This window comes from Oncorhynchus nerka, linkage group LG10, assembly GCF_034236695.1.
Source record: "Oncorhynchus nerka isolate Pitt River linkage group LG10, Oner_Uvic_2.0, whole genome shotgun sequence".
Lineage (NCBI taxonomy): Eukaryota > Metazoa > Chordata > Actinopteri > Salmoniformes > Salmonidae > Oncorhynchus > Oncorhynchus nerka.
The window spans coordinates 54982430-55005758 of record NC_088405.1 but is presented as its reverse complement, the minus strand read 5'-3'; the positions used below and the strand labels follow the sequence as shown (position 1 = coordinate 55005758).

General features: G+C 42.0%; 1 protein-coding gene across 4 annotated transcripts; it reads right to left on the bottom strand.

Annotated features, from left to right (window-relative positions):
- Positions 1 to 10296: 10296 nt before the first annotated feature.
- Positions 10297 to 22751, bottom strand: LOC115135623 (steroid hormone receptor ERR1-like). Of its 4 annotated transcripts, XM_029670518.2 has the most exons (8): positions 22227 to 22751; positions 17905 to 18022; positions 13968 to 14351; positions 13697 to 13813; positions 13376 to 13489; positions 12583 to 12750; positions 12053 to 12322; positions 10297 to 11548 (listed from the first exon to the last, which is right to left on the bottom strand). In XM_029670518.2, the coding sequence occupies exons 3-8, from the start codon at positions 14344 to 14346 to the stop codon at positions 11295 to 11297; spliced, it is 1302 nt and encodes a 433-aa protein (XP_029526378.2). In that variant the 5' UTR covers positions 14347 to 14351; positions 17905 to 18022; positions 22227 to 22751; the 3' UTR covers positions 10297 to 11294. The 4 variants fall into 4 exon arrangements, with proteins under 4 accessions (XP_029526378.2, XP_029526379.2, XP_029526381.2 ...); XM_029670519.2 differs by lacking the exon at positions 17905 to 18022; XM_029670521.2 differs by lacking the exons at positions 17905 to 18022; positions 22227 to 22751 and adding an exon at positions 17398 to 17612.
- Positions 22752 to 23329: the final 578 nt, after the last annotated feature.

The following is a 23329-nucleotide window of genomic DNA, read 5'->3' as shown; positions in this document are numbered from 1 at the left end:
TTTCGGTTTCATTGGTGTTAGTGAAAAAATGCCTTGATTTTTAGCTCGGATGGCTAACACTCTCCGACAGTGAGGAAATATCTAACAAGTAATATCTAACAAATTACACAACATTTAAGACTATATACATATAAGACTATATACAGTTGAAGTCAGAAGTTTACATACACCTTAGCCAAAGACATTTCAACTCAGTTTTTCACAATTCCTGACATTTATCCAAGTAAAAAATCCCCTGTTTTAGGTCAGTTAGGATCACCACTTTATTTTAAGAATGATTTATTTCAGCTTTTATTTCTTTCGTCACATTCCCAGTGGGTCAGACATTTACATACACTCAATTAGTATTTGGTAGCATTGCCTTTAAATAGTTTAACTTTAACGGGTAGCCTTCCACAAGCTTCCCACAATAAGTTGGGTGAATTTTGGCCCATTCCTTCTGACAGAGCTGGTGTAACTGATTCAGGTTTGTAGGCCTCCTTGCTCGCACACGTTTTTTTTCAGTTCTGCCCACAAATGTTCTATGGTATTGAGGTCAGGGCTTTGTGATGTCCACTCCAATACCTTGACTTTGTTGTCCTTCAGCCATTTTGCCACAACTTTGGAAGTATGCTTGGGGTCATTGTTCATTTGGAAGACCCATTCGCAACCAAGCTTTAACTTCCTGACAGATGTCTTGAGATGTTACTTCAATATCCACATAATGTTCCTCCCTCATGATGTCATCTATTTTGTGAAGTGCACCATTCCCTCCTGCAGCAAAGCACCCCCACAACATGATGCTGCCACCCTCGTGCTTCACGGTTGGGATGGTGTCCTTCGACTTGCAGGCGTCCCCCTTTTTCCTACAAACATAACAATGGTCATTATGGCCAAACAGTTCTATTATTGTTTCATCAGACCAGTGGACATTTCTCCAAAATTACAATCTTTGTCCCCATGTGCAGTTGCAACCGTAGTCTGGCTTTTTTTATGTCGATTTTGGAGCAGTGGCTTCTTCCTTGCTGAGCGGCCTTTCATGTTATGTCGATATAGGACTCGTTTTACTGTGGATACAGATACTTTTGTACCGGTTTCCTCTAGCATCTTCCGAAGGTCCTTTGCTGTTGTTCTGGGATTTATTTGCCCTTTTCACACCAAAGTAAGTTAATCTCTAGTAGACAGAACAAGTTTCCTTCCTGAGCGGTATGACGGCTGCGTGGTCCCATGGTGTTTATACTTGCGTACTATTCTTTGTACAGATGAACGTAGTACCTTCAGGCATTTGGAAATTGCTCCCAAGGATGAACCAGACTTGTGGAGGTTTACAATTTTTATTATTATTTTTTTCACCTTTATTTAACCAGGTAGGCAAGTTGAGAACAAGTTCTCATTTACAATTGCGACCTGGCCAAGATAAAGCAAAGCAGTTTGACAGATACAACAACACATGGAGTAAAACAAACATACAGTCAATAATACAGTATAAACAAGTCTATATACGATGTGAGCAAATGAGGTGAGAAGGGAGGTAAAGGCAAAAAAGGCCATGGTGGCAAAGTAAATACAATATAGCAAGTAAAACACTGGAATGGTAGTTTTGCAATGGAAGAATGTGCAAAGTAGAAATAAAAATAATGGGGTGCAAAGGAGCAAAATAAATAAATAAATAAAATACAGTTGGGAAAGAGGTAGTTGTTTGGGCTAAATTATAGGTGGGCTATGTACAGGTGCAGTAATCTGTGAGCTGCTCTGACAGTTAGTGCTTAAAGCTAGTGAGGGAGATAAGTGTTTCCAGTTTCAGAGATTTTTGTAGTTCGTTCCAGTCATTGGCAGCAGAGAACTGGAAGGAGAGGCGGCCAAAGAAAGAATTGGTTTTGGGGGTGACTAGAGAGATATACCTGTTGGAGCGTGTGCTACAGGTGGGAGATGCTATGGTGACCAGCGAGCTGAGATAAGGGGGGACTTTACCTAGCAGGGTCTTGTAGATGACATGGAGCCAGTGGGTTTGGCGACGAGTATGAAGCGAGGGCCAGCCAACGAGAGCGTACAGGTCGCAATGGTGGGTAGTATATGGGGCTTTGGTGACAAAACGGATTGCACTGTGATAGACTGCATCCAATTTGTTGAGTAGGGTATTGGAGGCTATTTTGTAAATGGCATCGCCAAAGTCGAGGATTGGTAGGATGGTCAGTTTTACAAGGGTATGTTTGGCAGCATGAGTGAAGGATGCTTTGTTGCGAAATAGGAAGCCAATTCTAGATTTAACTTTGGATTGGAGATGTTTGATATGGGTCTGGAAGGAGAGTTTACAGTCTAACCAGACACCTAAGTACACCTGATTGTAGTCCACTTGTGGTACCTATGAGGAAAATTACAGGCCTCTCTCATATTTTTAAGTGGGAGAACTTGCACAATTGGTGGTTGACTAAATACTTTTTTGCCCCACTGTACATATGAGATGAGTAAGGCAAGATATGTAAACATTAAGTGACTAAGATTCCGTAGAATAGCATAGAATACAGTATATACATATGAGATGACTAATGCCAGGTATGTAAACATTATTAATGTGACTAGTGTTCCATTCCTTAAAGTGGCCAGTGGTTTCTAGTCTATGCCCATAGGCAGTAGCCTCTAATGTGTTAGTGATGGCTGTTTAACAGTCTGATGGCTTTGAGATATAAGCTGTTTTTTGAGTCTCTGTCCCAGCTTTGATGCACCTGTACTGACCTCGCCTTCTGGATGATAGTGGGGTGAGTAGTTGTTGATGTCCTTGCTGATCTTTTCGGCCATCCTGTGACATCATCATCCTGTGTCCTGGAGGGCGGGTAGTTTGCCCCAGTAATGCGTTGGGCAGACCTCACTGCCCTCTGGGGAGCTTTGCGGTTGCGGGCGGTGCAGTTGCCGTTCCAGGCAGCGATACAGCCTGACAGGATGCTTTCAATTGTGCATCTGTAAACGTTTGTGAGGGTTTTAGGTAACAAGCCACATTTCTTTAGCCTCCTGAGTTTGAAGAGGCTCTGTTGCGCCTTCTTCACCACAGTGTGGGTGGTCCATTTCAGTTTGTCAGTGATGTGTACACCAATGAACTTGAAGCTTTCCACCTTCTCCGCTGCTGTCCCGTCGATGTAGATAAGGGGGGGGGGGGGGGGGGGGGTGCACCCTCTGCTGTTTCCTGAAGTCCACGATCATCTCCTTTATTTTGTTGACGTTGAGTGAGACGTTGTTTTCCAGGCACCACACTCCCAGAGCCCTCACCTCCTCCCTGTAGGCTGTCTCGTCATCGTTGGTAATCAAGTCTACTACTGTTGTGTCGTCTTACTTACTTTATTGTCCCCATGGGGAAATTTTGTTGCAGTGTCATGTACACGTTTAAAGTGGTGTTTAAATACAAAACAAAATTGACAATACAACTTTATTAACCGTTACATACCAATAAAACATTTGTAATTCAAAAAAAAAAAAAAGACTAGCCTGCTGGCCTTACTGAATTTATAGGAACATTAGCCCAAGCTAATAGGAGGGATATCACATCTTGCACAAATGATTGTCTAGTTCTGTTTTTCCTGCTGAGGGGTGCCCTATACTTGTGCCCAAAGGGGAGTAGTTCAAAGTCCGGGTACAGGGGGTGGCTTGGGTCTAAAACTTGATGATTGAGATGGAAGCGTGCTTGGCCACGCAGTCATGAGTGAACAGGGACTACAGGAGGGGGCTGAGCACGCACCCTTGTGGGGCCCCAGTGTTGAGGATCAGCGGAGTGGAGGTGATGTTTCCTACCTTCACCACTTGGGGGCGGCACGTCAGGAAGTTCAGGACCCAGTTGCACAGGGCGGGGTTCAGACCCAGGGCCTCAAGCTTAATGATGAGTTTGGAGGGTACTATGGTGTTGAATGCTGAGCTATAGTCAATAAACAGCATTCTTACATAGGTATTCCTCTTGTCCAGATGGGATAGGGCAGTGTGCAGAGTGATGGTGATGGCATCATCTGTGGATCTATTGGGGCGGTAAGCAAATTGAAGTGGGTCTAGGGCGGCAGGTAAGATAGAGGTGATATGATCCTTGACTAGTCTCTCAAAGCACTTCATGATGACAGAGGTGAGTGCTACGGGGCAATAGTCATTAAGTTCAATTACCTTTGCCTTCATGGGTACAGGAACAATGGTGGCCTTCTTGAAGCATGTGGGGACAGCAGACTGGGACAGGGAGAGATTGAATGTGCCCGTAAACACACCAGCCAGCTGGTCTGCGCATGCTCTGAAGACGCGGCTGGGATGCCGTCTGGACCGGCAGCCTTGCGAGGGTTAACACATTTAAATGTTTTACTCACGTCGGCCACGGAGAAGGAGAGCCCACAGTCCTTGGCATCGGGCCACGTCCGTGGCACTGTGTTATCCTCAAAGCGAGCAAAGAATGTGTTTAACTTGTCTGGAAGCAAGATGTCGGCCTCTTTCGACGTGGCTGGTTTTCCTTTTGTAGTCTGCGATTGTCTGTAGTCGACGCCACATACGTCTCGTGTCTGAGCCATTAAATTGCGACTCCAGTTTATCTCTATAATGACGTTTAGCTTGTTAGCTTGCGGAGTGAATAACTACACTGTTTATATTCTGCTATATTCCCAGTCACCTTGATATGGTTAAATGAGGTGGTTCGCGCTTTCAGTTTCGCGCTACTGTGGTTAGGGTAGGTTTTCATAGTCACAGTGGGAACTACATCTCCAATACACTTCCTTATAAACTCAGTCACCGTATCCGTGTATGCATCTAGATTATTTTCGCAAGCTCCCTGAACATATCCCAGTCCACGTGATCAAAATAATCCTGAAGCGTGGATTCCGATTGGTCAGACCAGCGTTGAATAGTCCTTAGCACGGGTACTTCCTGTTTGAGTTTCTGCCTATAGGAAGGGAGGAGCAAGATGGAGTCGTGGTCAGATTTGACGAAAGGGGGGCGGGGGAGGGCCTTGTAAGCATTCCGGAAATTTGAATAGCAATGGTGGAGAGACTTAGCAGCGCGAGTAGTACAGTCAATATGTTGATAGAACTTCAGCAGCCTAGTCCTCAAATTTGCTTGGTTAAAATCCCAGCCACAATTAATGCAGCCTCAGGATATGCTGTTTCCAGTTTGCATAAAGTCCAGTGAAGTTTTTTGAGGGCCGTCGTGGTATCGGCTTGAGGAGTGATGTAAACGGCCGTGGCAATGACGGAGGAGAATTCTCTTGGGATCTTGGGAGATCACATTTGATTGTGAGGTATTCTAAGTCAGGTGAACAAAAGGACTTGAGTTCCTGTATGTTCCTAGAATTACACCATGAGTCTTTAATCATGAAACACACCCCTCCGCCCTTCTGCTTCCCGGAAAGATATTTATTATAGTCTGCACGATGTATTGGTGAAACAAAGTATGTTACAGGCCCCAATGTCTCTCTGGAAAGAAATCCTTGCTCTGAGCTCATAAACGTTGTTATCCAAAGACTGAACATTAGCAAGTAATATACTCGGAAGCGGTGGGTGGTGTGCCCGCCTCCAAAGTCGAACCAGCTGGCCACCTCGTGTGCCTCTCCTCCACCGGTGATGTTTTGGGTTGGCCTCTGGAATAAGTTCAATTGCTGTGGGGAGAGCGAACAAAGGATCTGCTCCAGGGTAATCATATACTTGGTTGTAATGCTGGTAGTTCTGGTGAGTTACCGCTGCTCTAATATCCACATAGATAGATAATGTTCTCCATGTTAAAATTGATTAAATACTTTTTTTTCCCTCATCAAACGACACACAATACTCCATAATGACAAAGCAAAAACAAGTTTTTGGAAATTATTTACATAAGTAATCAGACCCTTTGCTATGAGACTCAAAATTGAGGTCAGGTGCATCCTGTTTCCATTGATCATCCTTGAGATGTCTCTACAACTTGATTGTAGTCCACTTGTGGTAAATTCAATTGATTGGACATGATTTGAAAAAGCACACACCTGTCTATATAAGGTCCCACAGTTGACCGTGCATGTTAGAGCAAAAAAAAAAGCCATGAGGTTGAAGAAATTGTCCGTAGAGCTCCGAGACAGGGTTGTGTCGAGGCACAGATCTGGGGAAGGGTACCAAAACATTTCTGCAGCATTTAAGGTCCCCAAGAACACAGTGGCCTCCATCATTTTAGAATGGAAGAAGTTTGGAACCACCAACACCCTTCCTAGTGCTGGTTGCCCGGCCAAACTGAGCAATCAGGGGAGAAGGAGCTTGGTCAGGGAGGTGACCAAAACCCGATGGTCCCTCTGACAGAGCTCCGAGTTCTTCTGTGGAGATGGGAGAACCTTCCAGAAGGACAACCATCTCTGCAGCTCTCCACCAATCAGGCCTTTATAGTAGAGTGGCCAGACGGAAGCCACTCCTCAGTAAAAGGCACATGACAGCCGCTTGGAGTTTGCCTAAAGGCAACTAAAGGACTCTTAGCTCATGAGAAACAAAATTCTCTGGTCTGCTGAAACGAAGATTGAACTCCTTGGCCTGAATGCCAAGCGTCACATCTGGAGGAAACCTGCTACCATCCCTACGGTGAAGCATGGTGGTGGCAGCATCATGCTGTGGGGATATTTTTCAGCGGAAGGGACTGGGAGACTAGTCAGGTTTGATGACAAGATGAACGGAGCAAAGTACAGAGAGATCCTCGATGAAAACCTGCTCCAGAGCGCTCAGGACCTCAGACTGGGGCGAAGGTTGACCTTCCAACAGGAATACAACCTTAAGCAAACAGCCAAGACAATGCAGGAGTGGCTTCGGGAAAAGTCTCTGAATGTCCTTGATTGGCCCAGCCAGAGCATGGACTTGAACTTGAACAAACATCTCTGGAGAGACCTGAAAATAGCTGCGAGCGACGCTCCCCATCCAACCTGACAGAGCTTGAGAGGATCTGCAGAGAAGAATGGGAGAAACTCTCCAAATACAGGTGTTCCAAGGTTGTAGCGTCATACCTAGGAAGATTCGAGGCTGTAATCACTGCCAAGGGTGCTTCAACAAAGTACTGAGTAAAGGGGATGAATAATTATTTAAGTTTTTTTTATTTTGAAGACATTTGCAAACATTTCTAAAAACACGTTTTTGCTGTGTCATTATGGGTTATTGTGTGTAGGTTGATGAGAAAAAAACTACATTCAATGAATTTTAGAATAAGGCTGTAAAGTAACAACATTTGGAAAAAGTGAAGGGGTCTGAACAGTTTCCAAATGTGTCTTCGGAAAGTATTCATACCCCTTGACTTATTCCACATTTTGTTGTGTTACAGCCTTATACTAGAATTGATTAAATAAATAAAAAATCCTCATCAATCTACACAAAATACCTCATAATGACAAAGCGAAAACAGGTTTTTGGAAATTTTGATGAATTTATCAAATAAAATAAAACTGAATTACCTTATTTACATAAGTATTCAGACCCTTGCTAGGAGACTCAAAATTGAACTCAGGTACACCCCTTGCCTTATTCCACATTGAAAATTGATCAAATATATTTTTTCTCACGCATCTACACACAATGCCCCATAATTACAGTGAAAACATGTTTTTAGATTTTTTTTCAAATTAATTGACAATGAAATACAGAAATATCTAATTAAATAAGTATTCACACTGAGTCAATACTTTGTAGAAGCACCTTTGGCAGTGATTACAGCTGTGAGTCTGGGTATGTATCTAAGAGCGTTCCACACCTGTAATGTGCAACAATTGCCCATTAATATTTTCAAAATTCTTCAAACTCTTGTCAAATTGGTTATTGATCATTGCCAGACAACTATTTTCAGGTCTTGCCATAGATTTTAAAATAGATTTAAGCCAAAACTGTAACTCAACCACTCAGGAATGTTCACCCTTTTCTTACTAAGCAACTCCAGTGTAGATTTGGCTTTGTGTTTTAGGTTATTATCCTGCTGAAAGGTGAATTCAAATATGGAGAGTGGTACTCAGTGATGTGTTGTATTGGATTTGCCCCAAACGTAACACAACCTAGATGTGGAAAAGTCTGAGAGACTTACCCAGAAAGACTCACAGCTGTAATCACTGACAAAGATGCTTCTACAAAGTATCTACTCAGGGGTGTTAATACTTAGATATTTCTGTATTCAGAAACATTTCTAAAAACATATTTTTTTTACTTATGAGGTATTGTGTGTAGAATGTGATCCATTTTGAATTCAGGCTGTACCACAACCAAAAGTAGAATAAATCAAGGGGGTATGACTACTTTCTGAAGGCACAATCCATATAATTGCATATTAGAACTAATTTAAGAGGATCTCTGTGTTTATATCTGACTCATGAACTTTGCTGAGCAGGACAGGAAACAGTTTATAACATGACTGGGAAACAGGACAGCAGCAGACAGACAAACATTCTAACAAACAAATCATGACAGAAGACGTACGAGACCAATGAAATGTGATGATGTGTGTTAATTTATTACAAAACACAAAGCACCTACAATATTTTAATCTACCCCTTGTTTACTTCAGTGTAGCATTTGTCTTTTCTTCATAGTAATAATGCACCTGTAATTTAATAATTTTGTTTAGACAGTCACATCAAAATAACCATTGTAGCTTACTGAAAAACAGTACATACACACACAGACATTCACAGCCATTTGACTTAAACCCACACAAAAGATCAAATGAGTATCAACAAATATCAGCAAATTGAGTAAAAAATATCATTTAATCTTTTAAATACAGTATTTTTAAAAATACAAATATTGATTTGAACTTTTCCATGTTATAAGCTTTAGTACTACTATTAAATGTCATTATTATTATTATTACTGTTTATGTTGAATTTACATTGTGACTATACAAGGAAATGTGAAACAGAGTTTTGGTAATTTCTTGTATTGCTCATTTTACAACAACCACCAATGATTTTACATCCTCTAAATTGTGATACTCTAAATGCCCCCCGAACCGTACCTATATATGACAGACAAAGTGACATTACATAATGCGTATCCTTCTGAAAACACTACCTTTGTATTATTATATTAGTTATTATTGACACAAACATTTATATATATATTTTTACAACTTTCTTAAACTGGACCCAGGCATCCATGTTTGTTTACACATTTTCAAAAATTCCAAGTCGCCTTTGAGAAACAAAATGACAAAATAATGATTGAACAAAGAACAAATCAGACCGCAAGATATAGAACAGAGTTGAGCCAATTGGCACCTAATGCTACTGTTCAATAAAAAACAAAAAATATAAAAAATAAAAAGATTTCAAATAGTCACAAATCAAAACGTCAAATGCAAACAATCCACAGCCATGAAGAACAGAAATTAATGGGTACATTATAAATCTAGAACATTTGTTTGGGAGAGTGAACAGACTGCAGAATCTCTGACAGATAATGTAGGTGGGATACTTAAGAGGGGAGTATGTCAATTCAGTAATGGTGTAACAATTCCTAAAGGACATGGTTTTCTTCACAGATTCAAAGCATTGTCAGAAGAAAAAAATTCATACTAAAATCCATTTGAAAAACATAAGTCACAACATTCTCAATGGATTGCTTTATTTCAGTACCAAACCTGAGGCCAAGTGTAACAATTTAAATGCGAGAGCCTTAAAATCCAAGAAAGAAAAAACTACGTTGGAAAATCCAGATACTCAAGCATGAATTTCAATTAACAGTGGCAACCAGTCTAATCTATTCCATCATTCATGTCAGGGACCGTCTCCTACATTTACAGGCTTCAGCTCTCATTGGCATGTTCAAACGTTTTCTTTAACAGTGAAAACACACATTCAAAACGGTTTTCAGTTATTTCTAGTAATACGTCTATTCCACGTTGGTTCAATGTAGTTTCATTGAAATTGTGTGGAAGCCACATTGATTCAACCAGTGTGTGCTCAGTGGGTTTGAAAAGGATTAAAACTATGGTATCTGTCAGACTGGGCTGGAGCTTCCCATATGAGGCTGAATGTGTTGCAATTCAATGCCCCATTTGGGCACCGATATGCTTGCAGTTCAAAGATCATACACAGTACGAGGACCTCCAGGTCAAAACAACAGAGGTCCCTTTCTTCAGTCTTTGAGCGGCTGCAAGAGCAGCAGCAATCTGTTTCGCTGGCACAACAATGAAAATATAACCGTTTAAATTCATAATTTGAGTCCCAAGTCAATTTGATCACTCATAATGGCCTATTCAGTTAATCAAACGAACGGTTTCAAGCAGCACATTCCATCTGAATCAGACTGGTTGGAGAGGACTAGCGAAGAGATCTGGAGAATCAATTATTCCAAAAAGTAGAACTGTCGCCCCCCCCCCCCCCCCCCCCCCTGATTTTGCTGCACCTTCATTGCTTCAATGTGGTGCCAACACTGCAGTAAACCTTCCCTTCTGTCTCGCACACAACTACTTGAGCAGTATTCCATTTTTTGTGTACCCATTGAGTCTACTTACAGTATAAATAAAATCTAACAACTCCCAAGTAAAGAGACACATCAACATTTTGTTGACAATCATAATACTCTTCTTTTCTTAGACTAATAATCAATTGCACAGCCTTTTATAAAGCAGTTTTTCCACACCCACCTGGCCACCTAAGCCTATATGTATAGCCAGTCATTGCCATACGAGTCACAACTATTATTTTTCTTGCAATTAATTGTAAAGTATTGCTTAAAAACACATTGCAAGTAATTCATATGAATGCATTGTAAGACTGTGTATGTAGAGAAACCTACAAATACTCTTATGGGTGCATGTCGGTCTGACCCCATACTGCAGTCATTGCCAATGGCTATTTCTTTGTCTGGTATTTTAGTATGGCTTTTGTGTGGAGGGAGGTAATTGCATCGTTCGCCATAAAGTCTTAGCCACAAGGTTACAGTCTGGTCTTAGATATCTCACTGCAGTCCTTCAGTAGTTTATCATCTGAAGGTTAGGGATAGTGGACATCTAATATGATTCTGTCATTCAGATTGATTGGATGTAGTTTATTCCCATATTTGAACTGACCGAGTCTTGGAGTCTTTCAACAAAGTTTGGCGGTCATGTATTAAGGAGTTATATTCCACCATCAACCTCCACAGAGGGCATCTAATAAATGTACATGGGTTCTCTCTGTTTTTAAACACACTTGAATCTCTGAAGAGGTCGATGATAAAAAAACAAAAACAATCCAGAGACAATCTCCACATTCTTCATTATCAAAATCGAATAAAAACTTCTCCAATCACACTAGCCAGCCATTCATTCTTTGCAGATTCCCTGTCTCTCATGCCCTTGCATCCTCTTTCCTTGGCTTTCCTCTCTTCTCTCTAGGGCGAGTCCATCATGGCTTCCAGCATCTCTAGGAAGAGTTTGTGCATGGGCACGCCGCCTCGGGTCTTGATGCTGTAGAAGGTGGTGAGGGCGCGACCAGCCGTCTGGCGGAGAAGGGGGAGGGTGAGGAGGAGACGGCCCGCCCGCTGGGGGTCCTCGGGGCGTCGCTGGCACTCTAGCTCCAACAGGGTCTGGTGAAGGAGGTCCCTCAGCTTCTGCACCGCCTCTATGTCCTCTATGTACACAGAGTCTGGCAGGGGAGAGGGCGAGCATGGTCAGCGTGTATTTCTAAAAGCTTCCTTTTGCCTTTTGGACAGAGGGTTTTGTAAGATTGTGTATGGCAGTAAACGTAGGTGATTAAGTAATAGGACGCAATGGTCCCTAACGTGACAAATATAAAAGAAATAGTGCCTTTGTACGCTAAGCAGACCGTGGGGGTGAATTTGCTGTTTACAGTAATCGTCTGTCAGTCCCTCAGGGCTGGAGTTATGCACTTCAACAATCTTTACTAATCTGTCTGCGCTGATTTTTCTGGGGTGTATTTTCTCTGAAATAAACTGTTTGGACCAATCTGCTAAATGAAACTGAAGTAGAGTAGTGCTTCCAATAAAGAATGTTAGTAGCTTATTGTGCATATGGAGGGTTCGATATTTCAGTCTCACCTAATGCTTTCATCACATTTTCATGTTATGTCACTCCACATAATGCTGATTGGATGGATATTCTATGATTATACTTTGTATAGCTAGTTTACCTGAGTTGGTGAGTGCGATGGCTTTGAGCATGACAAACTCCTCCCGGTCCAGCTGCAGGGAGCGGAAGCGTCGGGCCAGCTGGCTGACGGCTGCGTTGAGCTCTGTCAGTCCAGCCACGCGAGACATCTCCTCGTCAAGGACAAAGTCCTCAGCGAACACGACCTCATCCTCACAGCCCAGGGAGCGGAAGGCCACACCCAGCACCAGCACCTCCAGCCACACCGACTGCAGCACCGACATCTGGTCTGCCAGGGACAGCGACAGGAAGCCTGCAAGGGTGGACACATGAAGGGAAGGGAGGGTTAGGGTTAGAGCAGACTGACTGCTCAATCACTAGGCAGACAGCTGATACAAAGAGACAGCATTCTAGTCCCTGAATAAGACATAGTGAACCACTGCAGGGCTACTGATAAGTGCTGAGGGCTAGTTCCAACCAACTTATTTCACCGTGGACCCATACTACATTCCTCCATTCTCTTCCCATGCCAATCTCCCTCCCTCACCCACCCCTCTTCCCTACCCCCCTTACCGGGGATGTGTTTGGCCCAGCCGATGATGACGACCAGTTCGCGGTCGGCGAGGTCACAGAGGGTGGTGAGTGTGCGCTGAGCCGTATCAGGCTGCAGGGGGTCAGGCATGGCAAACAGTTTCTCTGGCTCTGCCACCAGGAGGTGGGACACAATGATGCTGGAGGATCCTGGGTCACACACACACAGAAAGCAAGCATTATGGCACAACAGCTGTTACATTTACCATAAAACAAAAGATATTATGTTAATATAATGGTTTTGTTGGGAAATGAGGGCTCTTTAGAAAACTTGCCTGCAGAGTTGTGTTCTTTCTTTTTACCCCTTTTTCTCCCCAATTTTGTGACATCCAATTTATAGTTACAGTCTTGACTCATTGCTGCAACTCCCGTATAGACTTGGGAGAGGCGAAGGTCAATAGCTGTGCATCCTCCGAAACAGAACCCAACCAAGACACACTGCTTCTTGACACAATGCCCACTTAACAAGGAAGCCAGCCACACCAATGTGTCAGAGGAAACATCATACACCTGGCAACCGTGTCAGTGTGCACTACACCCGGCCCAACACAGGAGTGACTAGTGTGTGATGGGACAAGGACATCCCTGCCGGCCAAACCCTCCCCTAACCCGGTCGATGCTGGGCCAATTGTGCGCCACCCCGTGGGTCTCCCGGTCACGGACGGCTGTAACAGAGCTTTGACTTGAACCCAGAATCTCTAGTGCCACTCTGGAGGCCCACAGTTGTGTTCTTTCAAGACAGAACCTGACACGGTTTTCTCAGTCCCTTCCTTACCTTTCTCCCCTTCCTTCCTAAGCGGTAAAGCGGCACTCTGATAGGTCGCGCTCTCCACCTCTGGACGTCTTTTATACTTCTGCCTCCCTCCTCTGACTCGGTCCAGACGGACTCCTACGACACACAACACCGCGACAATGAAGAGAGCGTGATAAAGAGAGTAGGGGAGAGGGAAAGAGAGACAACAAAGTTCCCTTTGCTTGGAGAAGGATGGAGATAAAGAGGCAGATCTTAATCAAATAACTACTTGTCACAAGGCATCAAACAGTGCCTCCAGACCAGACCAGTCCAATAGTTAAGGGTGATGGATCATATGCTCACCCTCTTTCAGCATGCCCACTTTGAGGCACTTGGTGAAGCGGCACGCCTGGCAAGCCTTTCTGCGCCTCTTGGTGATCTCACATTCGTTTGACGCCGGACAGCTATATTCAATGTTACCTTAGGTAAGGCAAGTTGGTGGAAAGAAGGACGGAGAGATGAGAAGGAAGAAAAAAAACAGCGATATAAGACTTTTGTCAAAGCAATCAAGGTCTACCCCATTTCAATCCTCATACTGTCACACACTCAACTTCACCCCCACAAGCATCCTTACCCTGGATGGTTCTCTTGAAGAAGGCCTTGCAGGCTTCACACGAGGCTACACCGTAGTGGTAGCCAGAGGCTACGTCTCCACACACTAAACACAGTCTCTTAGGTAGCGTGCTCAGGGCATACTTGCACCGCCCTCCTCCGCTACCTGTGGATCCCTCCTCTGCCCCGTCCCCACCCTCCTCCTTGAAGTGGCAGCGCAGGGCTGGGGTGTACAGATGGGGTGAGTAGCGCCCAACCCCATCTCTTCTATTTCCACCTCCACCACTCTGGGAGGAGTCTGAGGAGGCTCCCCCTGGGCTGGCCCGGCCCCCACCACCTCCATCTGGACTGCTGGGCTCTGCCTTGATGTACAGTTCTGACCGACGCTCCCTGGAAGACATGGTCACTGCAGATGGAGGGAGAGCGATGGGAGGGGGAGGGAGGGAAAAAAAGTGAGACAGAGGTATTAGACTGTCACACACCCACTTCTAATGTGCCCATCCAGACAACCAGGACAATCATCAATCCTGGCAGGTAGCCTAGTGGTTAGAGCATTGGGCCAGTAACCGTAAAGGTTGCTAGATTGAATCCCCGAGCTGACAAGGTCAAAATCTGTTGTTCTGCCCCTGAACGAGGCAGTTAACCCACTGTTCCTAGGCCGTCATTGTAAATAAGAACTTGTTCTTAACTGACTTGCCTAGTTAACTAAAAAAACATTAAGATAATCAAAACTGGCGCTGAATTATATCACTAGCTTGACAACTGACAAGTCACGACGAACACTCCTTTGGGTCGACTGTCAAGCCTTCAACGGAGAACTACATAGACTGAACATGATGTTTGCACACGCTATGCGTGTCCTTTTCCCTTATTAAACATAAACAAAAAATGTAGGCCTACTGGAGCTTGCAGTGTGTGTGCCTATTGCCTAATAAATATACCGCACAGCAACAACAAGTAGCCTATAAGAAAAATGGCTGCTGCAAACCAGCAAAGAATAATCTGACATAATGGGATATTTTGAAGAGACAGAGAATGGGGAGTGAAGGGCGAGTGAGAGAGTGTGTTTGTGCGTGCGTGGGGAAGTACTGTATGTTTGTGCTAAAGTGAGTGCTAAAATGCTACGGGCTGTGAGAGAGACCATAATCCCAGCTCCAACCTACTCTGCCCTCTCCAGATTAGGGTAATTAATCCACAGCAGAAGAGCAGCAATCCCTTAATGAAACCCACATAAGGAATTCCCAGTAAGGAGATGGAAAACACTCTCCATTATGTCCCACCAGAACCTACAGACAGCATCAGAGTTCTGTGTTCTATTGAATGCTGACACTTTTGCAAGGGTGATTGTACAATTCACTTTCAAAATGCAATGTAAAAATGTAACTTCAAATACAGAGATTCTGGGATTATGACAGCACACAGACAGGGATTGTGTAAAACAGGGAATTTCTGTCTGAACTCTAGACTGTAGGCCACTGGGTTTACCCCGACTCCTCCTTTCCTTTCCACAACTCAGCAGGTGGTGAAATGTGGGACATAGTACTTCTTTTGGTCCAGTGGCCCAATGCTTCTCAAACGCTGTACACTCTGGCCTGTACACTCTGGCCTGTAATCTTTATGCCTTTACATAACATGTCCACCCTACTACAGTGTAAAGATTGTACGGCTGTTGTAGCTCCCACATTTGGCATGGATGACTATTTTTTGTATCAATTCCCCATCATCTGTGAAGATATTCAATAATTAACATTGTCTGATAATGATGATCCCTAGCCACAGATCAAAATATTTTCCAGTCTTCACAAATTAACATGTCTTAAACTTGAAGTGCCAAAACAGACATGTAAATGATCTGACAAATGCCGGGAGGTCTTCACCCCCCCAGTTAGCAAGCTAAGGTGTTAGCAGCAATGCCTTTGCTAGCTATTTGAATGCACTTGAAGCCGGGCAAAGCCATTCGTGAGATTGTGAAGGAGGCAGGTTGAGCAGATAAAGGAAAGAGTGAGGACAGTAAGAAAATGAATGCCACCGAGCAGGTAAAGGAAAGAGTGAGGACAATAAGAAAATTAATGCCACCGAGCAGGTAAATAAAAGAGCGAGGACAATAAGAAAATGAATGCCACCGAGCAGATAAAGGAAAGAGTGAGGACAATAAGAAAATGAATGCCACCGAGCAGGTAAAGGAAAGAGTGAGGACAATAAGAAAATGAATGCCACCGAGCAGGTAAAGGAAAGAGTGAGGACAGTAAGAAAATGAATGCCACCGAGCAGATAAAGGAAAGAGTGAGGATAATAAGAAAATGAATGCCACCGAGCAGGTAAAGGAAAGAGTGAGGACAATAAGAAAATGAATGCCACCGAGCAGGTAAAGGAAAGAGTGAGCACAATAAGAAAATGAATGCCACCGAGCAGGTAAAGGAAAGAGTGAGGACAATAAGAAAATGAATGCCACCGAGCAGGTAAAGGAAAGAGTGAGGACAGTAAGAAAATGAATGCCACCGAGCAGATAAAGGAAAGAGTGAGGATAATAAGAAAATGAATGCCACCGAGCAGGTAAAGGAAAGAGTGAGGACAATAAGAAAATGAATGCCACCGAGCAGGTAAAGGAAAGAGTGAGCACAATAAGAAAATGAATGCCACCGAGCAGGTAAAGGAAAGAGTGAGCACAATAAGAAAATGAATGCCACCGAGCAGGTAAAGGAAAGAGTGAGCACAATAAGAAAATGAATGCCACCGAGCAGGTAAAGGAAAGAGTGAGGACCATAAGAAAATGAATGCCACCGAGCAGGTAAAGGAAAGAGTGAGGACAATAAGAAAATGAATGCCACCGAGCAGGTAAAGGGAAAGAGTGAGGACAATAAGAAAATGAATGCCACCGAGCAGGTAAAGGAAAGAGTGAGGACAATAAGAAAATGAATGCCACCGAGCAGGTAAAGGAAAGAGTGAGGACAATAAGAAAATGAATGCCATCGAGCAGGTAAAGGAAAGAGTGAGGACAATAAGAAAATGAATGCCACCGAGCAGGTAAAGGAAAGAGTGAGGACAATAAGAAAATGAATGCCACATCCCTATTATGTTGCTAGAATTGACGAGGAATGTGGCTATACAATTAGCTAACGTTACAGCTAGGTATCACAGTTAGCCGTGTTAACAAGTTCCATGTGTGGCGTTTGTACACCCTCAAGACAACTAGCCTTTCGGGCTAATATGAACTATTAAGATCTGTGTGGATGTTCAGGTATTTAGCTGAATGGAAAACGTACATTTAGTTAACAGCTAGGTAGCTAAAGTTAGTTCATCACAAGTTTAAGGGCTAAAGAAAATAACCAAGCAGTAGCTAGCTAGCATACCATTCGTATGTGTTGGCTTTCCTCATCAGGTGACATCAACTTACTTCTAGCTAAGCTAGCTAGTTAGTTACCAAACTGACTAGCCCTACTCCCTCAAGGTACCTTGAGTTCCCCAAGTATCTGGTTGCCCTCGGCGATATTACCACGGGCGTTTGTGTTGACAGGATACACAACGTAGGTAACGCGCTATAACGCTTCTAAAAACGTGTCGAATTCAAATGTTGGTTTTCAGACAGGATTGGAGAGATGGGAGGTCTGGTGCATGATAGGAAGTAGCTACTAATATTTCAATGACAGAGATGGGTGACACAGTACGGGGGTAGTGGCTACTACAGTTCGCTGCATATGACAAAAGGCAGGGGGAAAAAATAAAAACACTTTACCTTCTGATCTGTGAAATGATTCAACTCCTCAAACTTTCATGAGGTTTATCCACAGGCTGAGAGGCCAACACTTTATCTTAGTGCTTAAAATCAATCAGTTTGAACATATCTTCAAAATAGTTTCAGCATACAACTTCACAACAGCAATATTTAGATCACTGGCTATTTTACATCCATAATTATTGGTGGTTCAGATTTGATTAAAGGCCATAGAAAAAGCAATTACCTGTGTGCTGTGCTGCAGGAAAGCCTTATTGGTCTCTTCTGCTGGTAACCACACTCACTCTCTATTGGTTTAGAATTGTGGCTATGGTCTGGGTAGAACAGTCCAATTATTAGGAAACCTAAGAAGGCAGACAAAACATTTACTGATTTCTCCTCACGCCATGTCTTATTATGTTCATGTTCAAAATCCATGTGTCCTGAAGAGTGTATCACAGGACAAGGACATAACATATGAACTCTTGGTCTCCCATTTCTGACTTTATATTTTCGAAATCTTAACTCCAACACTATATAAATGGTTGCTTTATCCAACATAAGCCTGAAGATGCTAGCATTCATCCTTGTCATAGAGGGGTCAATTGTATTTTAAGCACTCTGTCTAGGTGTTTCCAACTTATTAGGGTATGGAAATGTATAGCCAAGAAAGTGTGTGTGTGTGTGTGTGTGTGTGTGTGTGTGTGTGTGTTGGAGACAGAGAGTTACAGAGATTTGTGAAAAGCTTTGTAAAACTACTAAGCTACTCCTAATCTCTAAAACAAATAGTAAGGTATAACTGAGTGACTGTATCATACACTGTGTCCTGTTCTCTTCATCAACACCATTTGGTTTAAATTGCTAGACAGAAGTCGAAACCATTGCTTTGACTTTCTCACAGGCACAATTTAGCTCATTGCAGTAGCCTTTTCTCATTACCATACAAGCACTCAAGCACATGTTTCTGCACACTACACCCAACCACCCCTCCCCCTTACTCTCACCCTCTGACACATTCCAAAGGTCAAAGTCACAGGAAAGCTTGAAGGACAGATAGAGTAACTGCAATTCTGCCTCTCTCTCTCTCACACACACACACACACACACACACACACACACACACACACACACACACACACACACACACACACACACACACACACACACACACACACACACACACACACACACAAAGGCTTAAATTGGGTGATAATTCACAAAGTTTTGAGAGAAGGGGGGGGGGGGGCAAATCAAATATTGGAAGAAATGTTAGGGGATAAAATGACAAAATGGGTATATTACTGGGTAAAATATATAATGATAAAATATCTGATTTACATGTATAAGTATAACATCATATTTGAGGTAAATAAAACAACAACTTGTCTTTGGGATATGACACAGTGCCATAACTACTGTTCACACGCATCACAATAGTTGAATCTAAAGTGAAGCTTTAAAACTATCCAGTTTACCCGACAGACAAATAACAAGTCTAAAACAGTTACTAGATAGTGTCATCTGTTTACTAACTCAAGTTCTGCATGATTATAGCTCATCTAGTGCATTATAAAAAGGTTTAAAAGGCTTTGAATGACCATTGTGAGCTCTGAGCACAGTAAACCTATCTTGACAGTTGACACTTCAAACAATGCCAACAGCATCATCAAAATACCCTTCTGTCTCTACTTCCTTTGTCTGGTATTAGTTTTTTAGTTAACTATATACAGTACCAGTCAAAGGTTTGGACACACCTACTCATTCAAGGGTTTTTCTTTATTTTTAACATTTTCTACATTGTAGAATAATAGTGAAGACATCAGAACTATGAAATAACACATATGGAATCATGTAGTAACCAAAAAAGTGTTAAACAAATCAAAATACATTTTATATTCTTCAAAGTAGCCACCTTTTGCCTTCATGACAGCTTTGCACACTCTTGGCATTCTCTCAACCAGCAACACACTGAATGCTTTTTCAACAGACTTGAAGGAGTTCCCATATATACTGAGCACTTGTTGGCTGCTTGTCCTTCACTCTGAGGTCCAACTCATACCAAACCATCTCAATTGGGTTGTCAGGTGATTGTGGAGGCCAGAACTAAAGGAAGGCTATCCGAAATGTTTGACCCAAGTTAAACAATTTAAAGTCAATGCTATCAAATACTAATTGAGTGCATGTAAACTTGTAAAATGTGATGAAAGAAATAAAAGCTGAAATAAATCATTCTCTCTATTATTATTCTGACATTTCACATTCTTAAAATAAAGTGGGGATCCTAACTGACCTAAGACAGGGAATTTTTACTAGAATTAAATGTCAGGAATTTTGAAAAACTGAGGTTAAATGTATTTGGCTAAGGTGTATGTAAACTTCCGACATCGACTGTAAGTCATGTCCAATCAATTGAATTTACAAATGTTGGACTCCAATCAAGTTATATAAACATCTCAAGGATGATCAGTGGAAATAGTATGTATGTGAGCTCAATTTCAAGTCTCATTGGAAAGGGTTTGAATACTTATGTAAACTTGATTTAAGTTTTGTATTTATTTTTAAATTTGCAAACATTTTGAAAAACATGTTTTCGCTTTGTCATTTATGGGGTATTGTGTGTAGATTGATGAGGCATTTTTTATTTAATCCATTTTAGAATAAGGCTGTAACATAACAAAATGTGGAAAAGGGATGGGGTCTGAATATTTTCCGACTGCACTATATTTCCACAATAGGAGGTTGGAATAATAATGTGAAATTGTGAAAATTATAATGTCCTTTAGTGTGAGAGCTGTTTGAAAAGACCACCTGAAATTTCAGCCTGTTTTGGTGGAAGGGAGTTTTGGCCTTCCACGGTGACGTCACCATGGGATAAATTAGTTAATAGACCAATAAGAAAGAGTTCCAAACCTCTGCCAATAACAGCTCGTTTTCAATTTCCACCTCCCCACTCAAAACAATTCCCAGACAGTCCAAGCAAATTTCTCGTTTGAGAAATTGCTCTTAGCTAAGAATATTTTTGTTTTAACTTTAAATGGTAAAAACCAAGAAAACAATCAGAGTAAGGTACTTCATTGTTACCCAGAAATTATTTGACATTGAGATAAAAACGGCTGCATCAGACCTTTAAGTTTCAAGTCACATGCACAAGTACAGTGAAATACCTTTCTTGCAAGCCCTAAACCCAACAATGCAGTAATCAATAACAATGTAATACTCAAAATAACAAGGTAGAAAAAAAACAAGATATAAAAAGAAGAATAAGAATAAGATGATAAAGTAAGTAAGCATACTATCTATATACAGGGTCAGTTCCAGTACCATGTTTACAATGTGTAGGGATACTGGATCAGGAATCTCAATCAGGTCCTGGAGGGCCATAATTTGCACAGGCCATTGCCTTGGGAGACTATTCCAGGGGTGTCAGTTGTGTACAATGATGTATATAAACCCTGGATTGCTGATGCTATGTATTGGGCAATAAGAGGCTTTTATACCACCGGTCGGCCATATTGGCACTCCCCAGAAGAATCAGTCCTCCATAGGAATGAGTGGAATTCTACAGTATTGAAATAGAAAAATGTTTTTGTCAAAATTACAAGTTTTTAAAGTATGTTGTAGTGGGGACAGTAACATAACTTTCCCAAAAGTATACATTAAGGAAAATGTTTCTATATTTTTTATGTTTAGCTCACACAATATACTTTAAAGTATGAATTTAGGTAGAATAACCGTGGCAAAAAAAGAAATGTAGACATTAATAAATGCATTTCTATAGCTTCCAAAATCGGTTTTACAACGGTGGGGGGAAGGCGCGTTGGCTTCAAAACAGTGCCCCCTGTCAGTCATCTAGTGTATATATATATATATATAAAGCCTAGCTCAAGACCAAAAATGTAAAAGTAGGCTTTCCCCTACCCAAGGTTTAGCTGGACTGACGCCATTGCATATTCAATTTCATTCTGAACACCGATTAAATGTAGGTTACTAACTCAACAGCAGTTGAGAAACTGGACTGTATGTGTGTTGAACATGACTGTGTAAAGCATCAGACTGTTCAAATTATGGTTGTCACTCAGTATGCCATCAAAGACTATTGGTCAGGACTAGCCTTTACCTGGAGAAAATAATTGTATGCGTTAGGCAAAGATCAGAAACCAGAAGTAGTCAATTGCAATCCAAAAACCATATCCACTATCGCTAAAGTAAAGCTACTTTATACATGTGTTTGGTTCCATTTCATACCAATCTGGTTGGATTGATACATGCTGTAGACTTCATGGGAATCTGTAGATGACCAAATTGTGCTGAAGACTGACAGTACAAGTAGGCTATATACAATAGGTTATAGAGGGGGTGGATCTTGCTCAATGGATCAGTCACGAAGTCCTAGAGACACAACACACATGCCAAAGCATTCGGTAGTTTATTATTAAAGCACGCACGGTTACCATTATCGTTGTCACGCAAAGTTAATCAGCTGCGGAATAGAGGAACCGTGCGAGCCAAAGTAATACAGTAAACAATATGTGCACAGATTTACAATGTTGACCATTATGAAATACTTACATGTATTTGTGAGAACATCGCTGGAAAGAGTTCTCAACCCAGGCAGTACCGTAGCTACGGAAGTCACAGATAACTCCACCACAATGATGTATGTCGACCGGTTTAGCCACAGTTAAGATCACGGTGTTATCGACATTGCCATAAGAGTGGATGCAGATCGTGAACCCCCCCCCCCAACAAAAAAATATATATCCTATAACATTTATGTAGGCCTATATTTAAATAGCAGGATCTCAGAGGCGACGAGTCGTCGTAGCGCAAAATGTTTCCAAAATTATTGCTTGAAAATAAAAACAATGTATCAAGGGCCACAGCGTTGAAAGAATGATTGCAGGTGATACAATTGGTCAACCCAATTTGGTAGACTATTTAATCCATAGGCTATTCTCTTATCCAGCCTAGTCCCGCATATTGATGTTACTTTCTGTAGCCTACTGTGTGTTCTATATTATTTTCGCTGCCACAATTGAGGCTCTAGTTACGTATATCCCTTATCCATTCTCCTCCCTCTCTCCATTTGCGTCTGCTGTGTCTCCGTAATCCGTTACATCCGTGCACGCCCTCCAATCCAGCCTCCTTATATTAGCGTAATCGGCGTAGCAACAATGAAAAATCCTAGGTCTACGGTAGTCTAATGTAGCGTCTGCCTGACTAACTGGTGTAGTTAAAAAAAATACGACCCATGTATTGAAAAATAAATGTTGTGATCATAACCCAGGCCATATAGGTCCTATACTATTTAGATCATTCTCACTACCAACATGAGAAAGCACAGTAACATTACCTGGTTTATTCTTGTATCTAATATCGAATGATATACTGTCTCTAGGCTCCAATGCAAACCAGTAATATGCCATAATTTGTTTAATTAACAGGTTTCAGGGATTTCAATAGAAATTTAAATGTGTAGCCCACATTTGAAATGTTAAATAGTTGGACCGATATAATGCCTAGAACTACCCCGTAGTTGGGCCTACAAACTTCCATAAAGGCTGCTCTTTGGATTGCCTATGCAGTTTGATCATTTGTAGGTCTACTTAATTTCTGAGGTGGCTATTTGATTATGCAATCCGCATTTACTTAGGCTACACAATGTCAATTCT

Bases quoted from the DNA above. Each gene is read 5' to 3' on its own strand.
- LOC115135623 (XM_029670518.2), bottom strand. From the start codon at position 14,346: ATGTCTTCCAGGGAGCGTCGGTCAGAACTGTACATCAAGGCAGAGCCC. The intron at 12,323-12,582 runs GTAAGGGGGGTA...CCACCCTTGCAG, and splicing joins CTGGGCCAAACACATCCCCG to GCTTCCTGTCGCTGTCCCTG. The intron at 11,549-12,052 runs GTAAACTAGCTA...CTCCCCTGCCAG, and splicing joins CATCGCACTCACCAACTCAG to ACTCTGTGTACATAGAGGAC.